At 52.6% G+C, this 4,079-nt stretch overlaps 1 protein-coding gene across 1 annotated transcript; it reads right to left on the reverse strand.

Annotated features, from left to right (window-relative positions):
• Nucleotides 1-1,041: 1,041 nt before the first annotated feature.
• gbx2 (gastrulation brain homeobox 2) lies at nt 1,042-2,911 on the reverse strand (the record flags this gene model as incomplete). The annotated part of the gene is made up of 2 exons (XM_084489342.1): nt 1,042-1,574; nt 2,371-2,911. 2 exons carry the CDS (start codon nt 2,909-2,911, stop codon nt 1,042-1,044), a joined length of 1,074 nt encoding a protein of 357 aa, XP_084345468.1.
• Nucleotides 2,912-4,079: the final 1,168 nt, after the last annotated feature.

The following is a 4,079-nucleotide window of genomic DNA, read 5'->3' on the forward strand; positions in this document are numbered from 1 at the left end:
GCTGCGCAGCCTGCGCAGTGAACCCGCAGGCTCGTGGATGCCCGCGTAGGGATTTTTTAAGCAGGCTGATTAATAAATTATATTTAGACTTTTTGATTCCAAAACCTTACCGGTTTACCGTATTTTTAAACAAAAATAAATAAACAAACAGCATTCTATCCACATCTCGGATATGTTCAACAATTGTTGGGATGTTGGGTAAAAGGGTGAAGTTGTCCAGCTGTATTGGCCCAGTATCCGACTGGTTCTGGAATGAACTGGTTCGCTGGAGCTCATAAGGTAATCGTACACTGAGGAAACAAGAGCTGGAGATACAAACAGTTGAAGTATGTTAATGTTTCGGTTTTAATGCACACTATAATGTTTACCCCATACGCCATGGAATGTTAGTCACTTCTGCACATTTTTTTTGTAATAAATAAATTAGCAGCATTTTTTTTTCTGTCAAAGAAAAATGAAAACAAATTTTAAAAAAAATACGTAAATGCAAGGAATTAATTAATGTTCTGTTTTTTTTAGTTTTTCTCTCAACAAGAGTTTCTGATTGGTCTGATTGGTCGTTGGATTCTTCGCTGACTTGAAGCGAGAAAGGCGTGGAGGCGAGGCGCGCGTGAACTGTTCTCACCTCGGGACACACGTCAAACCGCATCGGGGGGGTGGGGCGTGGGGCAGCACACACGCTTACAGAACGTCATTAGAATGAAATATACAGAGGACTTATCATTTAAAATGTCTTAAATTGGTCCCGAAATCACCCAAGATCCGGTGCTCCAGGATATTTACATTTGGCTCCTGAGGGCCCTTCAAGTGTCTTCGTTGGGAGATCTTTTGGCCCCGTGCGCTCCCAGTCAACAGGCGGATCGATCGTAAAGCAACAACACGTCAATATCACCTGCTCTGGGCTTTCCCCTTTTCTATTTTTTTTTTAAATATACCTCCACGTGACCCAGTGGCCTCCGCTTCTCGCGCGCGGTTCGAACGTCTTGTAAAAAGCCATCAGCAACGAACCCTTTCTTTTAAGTCACGTCTTGACCTTTGACCTTAAGGCCTGGCTTGCTCCAACTGTTGGTGCTGGCTCCGTATCGCGAAACGGCTCACGTGCACCGGGATCGGCACCACGATCTTGGGGTTCCGGGAGGGCTCGCCCGTCTTGTTGTTCACGTTGCCCGCCTTCACGCGCTTCCACTTGGCGCGGCGGTTCTGGAACCAAATCTTCACCTGCACCTCGCTGAGCTTGAGCGCGTGCGCGATCTGCGAGCGTTCCGTCAGGCTCAGGTACTTCTTACAGTGGAACTCCTTCTCCAGCTCCAGCAGCTGCTCGCTCGTGAAGGCCGTCCGTCTCCGCCGGTTCTTGCCGGTGGACGTGGTGCTCCCCGTGCCGCCCGGGCCGTCCATCATCCCCCCTCCTCCTCCTCCTCCTCCTCCGCCGCCGCCGTCCCCGTCGTCCTTCTGGCACGCGGAGCCGCCGGTGAGGTTGTCGTCGGAGCTGTAGTCCAGGTCGCTGTCCATGGAGTAGCTCTCGTCCTTGCGGCTGCCGTCGTCTTCCTTGCCGTCGTCCTTCCCGTGGGATCGAGCTGCACGCATAAGGAGGATAAGGAGACAACAGGTCAGAATCACACTGTTCGTCGTTTTGAATCGATCCCCCCAAAAAACAATGACCTTTACGCAGAAAGTATATGAGTACGAGTTTTAGGTGGAATACGGTGGAATACGTGTTATTATTACTGAGGGATGGGGTGTCGTCGGGGCTCCGTGTCAATGTTCATTCAGTGTGTATTTATTTATCCGTGTGTTTTTGGCCACAGATACTCTCAGAAGCGTCGTTGGAGGGGGAACTTTCACGCGTAATTACGCATGAACGATCCCTCCGTTCGGTCTTGGCCCCTGGGCAGCGCTCGGCTCCCGTTTCACAAAGACAGGCGACAGGGCCCTGATCGGAGCCAGGGGGCCAACTCTCTGAATAATTAGCCATGCATCCATGCGAAAATACAAATTTCGAGTTTTCCAGTGTAGCGTTTGACAACAAACACACGCCTGCGTCGATAGCAACCGAAAAAGTTGTGTTTTGTTGCCCCGTTTGTTTTCAATTTAAGCCTTAATCCCTTAATTAAAATGCGGTTTGTTCATCAAATTCCCTACCGGCCTTGTTCCCCTCAAACATGCATTCCTTCGCTTTTGGTCGATTGAACACCCCACGAGCTGTTGCGAATATATTGTTAAAAAAAAACAACTAAACCACCGTTAAAAAAAACCCTCACTTGGTTCGTTTCACGCATCTCGTAACGGAACCACCATGTATGTCAACCTTCCCCACCCTGTCTGTAATAATAACAACACGACGGGCAACGGAAGACTCGGCGCGGTGCTTACCTGACGATATGTCCGACTCGTGGAAGCCTTGCAGCGGCGCGCACTCCTTCCCCTCGTCCCCGTCCGCCCCGCGCAGCTCCTGGCTCTTCTCGAACACGGCGTGCAGCGTCCGCGTGGAGCCGAACTTCCGGGCGGCCGCCTCCTGCTGCTGCTGGCTGTGGTGCTGCTGGTGCTGCGAGGCGGCGGCGGAGAAGCCGCCGGGCAGCGACGCCATGAGGGTGGAGGTGAGCGCCATGCCCTGCGCCGCCAGGCTGGAGCAGAAGCTGCTCTGGGATAGGCTGGGCAGCGGGTGGTGGTGGTGGGGGTGCGCGGCCGGCATGGACTGCTGCAGGCCGGACTGGGACAGCGCGGAGGGCGGCGGCGGAGGCGGAGGCAGCACCACCGACCTGTAGGGCATGAACATGGGGTAGCCCGTGTACACGAAGTGTCCCGGGCTGGGCTGCGGGGGCCCGCCGATCAGCGAGTCGATGCTGAAGGCGGTGGTGCTTCCGAGGGGCCGCTGCATCACCATGAAGGAGGACGGGCTGAACGCCGCGCTCATATGGAACTGACGGAGAGCCTCGGTGGACCGCCGGGGAAATGAGAACGAGCGAGGCGGGCTTTAGAGGACGGTTCGCCCGCTGGGCGCTTCGGGCTGTGTCGGCGGCGTCAACAGTCTTGACTCAGAGGATGACCGCTGATATGAGACCGCAAACCCGGGAGGAACATTCGCCTTCTCGCGGGGACATGGGACCATGGAGGATGTCCGCCCACACCTTGATTGTTAAAGTCAAGCGGAGATGTTTTGGGTGAAGAAACAGAAGAATCAGCTGTCCCCGGCCTTCTGATTTCAATTCAATTCAATTCAATTCAATTCAATTCAGCGCCTTGACATCCGTACAAATAAAAAAAAAAAACGCTCCTTTTGCGCGCGGGGCGCACGGCGCGCTGATGGCTGAAGTTCACTTCAACTTGACAACGAAACGACACCAGTGCTTCCTTTCTCACCCGCGGAGAGATGAAGTGCTTCCTACTGCTCGACGAAATCCAGATGTTTGGCAATGAATTTAAATTCCGCTCCCTCGGTGTAATCGCCCCCTTCGCCGCGCAAGGACCACCCCCGCCTGGCGCGCCGGCCCCTGATTGGTCCGCTGCGAGGACTGCCTGCGTGCGGCGCTCGGCTCTTGGTCTCGTGGGTGAATGCCAATTACACAAATTGGGACCACAGGCAATTTAGAAATGTGGAAAGACATCATTGTAAATAATAAGCCATATATATTATGTAAATAATAGGTCTAGGGCCCCCCCCCCCTCCCTCGTGCGCCTCTCTCTCTCCGTCACTGTCGAAACCGTTTTTCTCCGGGAAGTCTCTCGTCTGTCTCTGTCTGCTGACCTCCCGCAATCCTCTCGTTTGTACACCGTCTTATTAGTCATATTCATATCAATAGCACTTTATATGACTACACTTTATTACTAAATATCGCTTTAAGGTGATTGTTGTTATGTTGAGTTTCATAGATTTGAATGCATTTTATTTTGAAACACGGCACCCGTCTCAAAGGACGTATGAGGGGACTTTCACTTTGGAAAACTGGCACGTTATCCTGCGGTCATTATGGAGTAAGCCAACAGGAACCACTATTATACTGCGTCGGTTCTGATGGACTTTATAACTCTGGATTTATAGAACGGCGCCGGGGACCCCTGGGAGCCCGGAAGCACCCATCGCG

This window comes from Micromesistius poutassou (genome assembly GCF_964030765.1).
Source record: "Micromesistius poutassou genome assembly, contig: SCAFFOLD_1402, whole genome shotgun sequence".
NCBI classification, from domain to species: domain Eukaryota; kingdom Metazoa; phylum Chordata; class Actinopteri; order Gadiformes; family Gadidae; genus Micromesistius; species Micromesistius poutassou.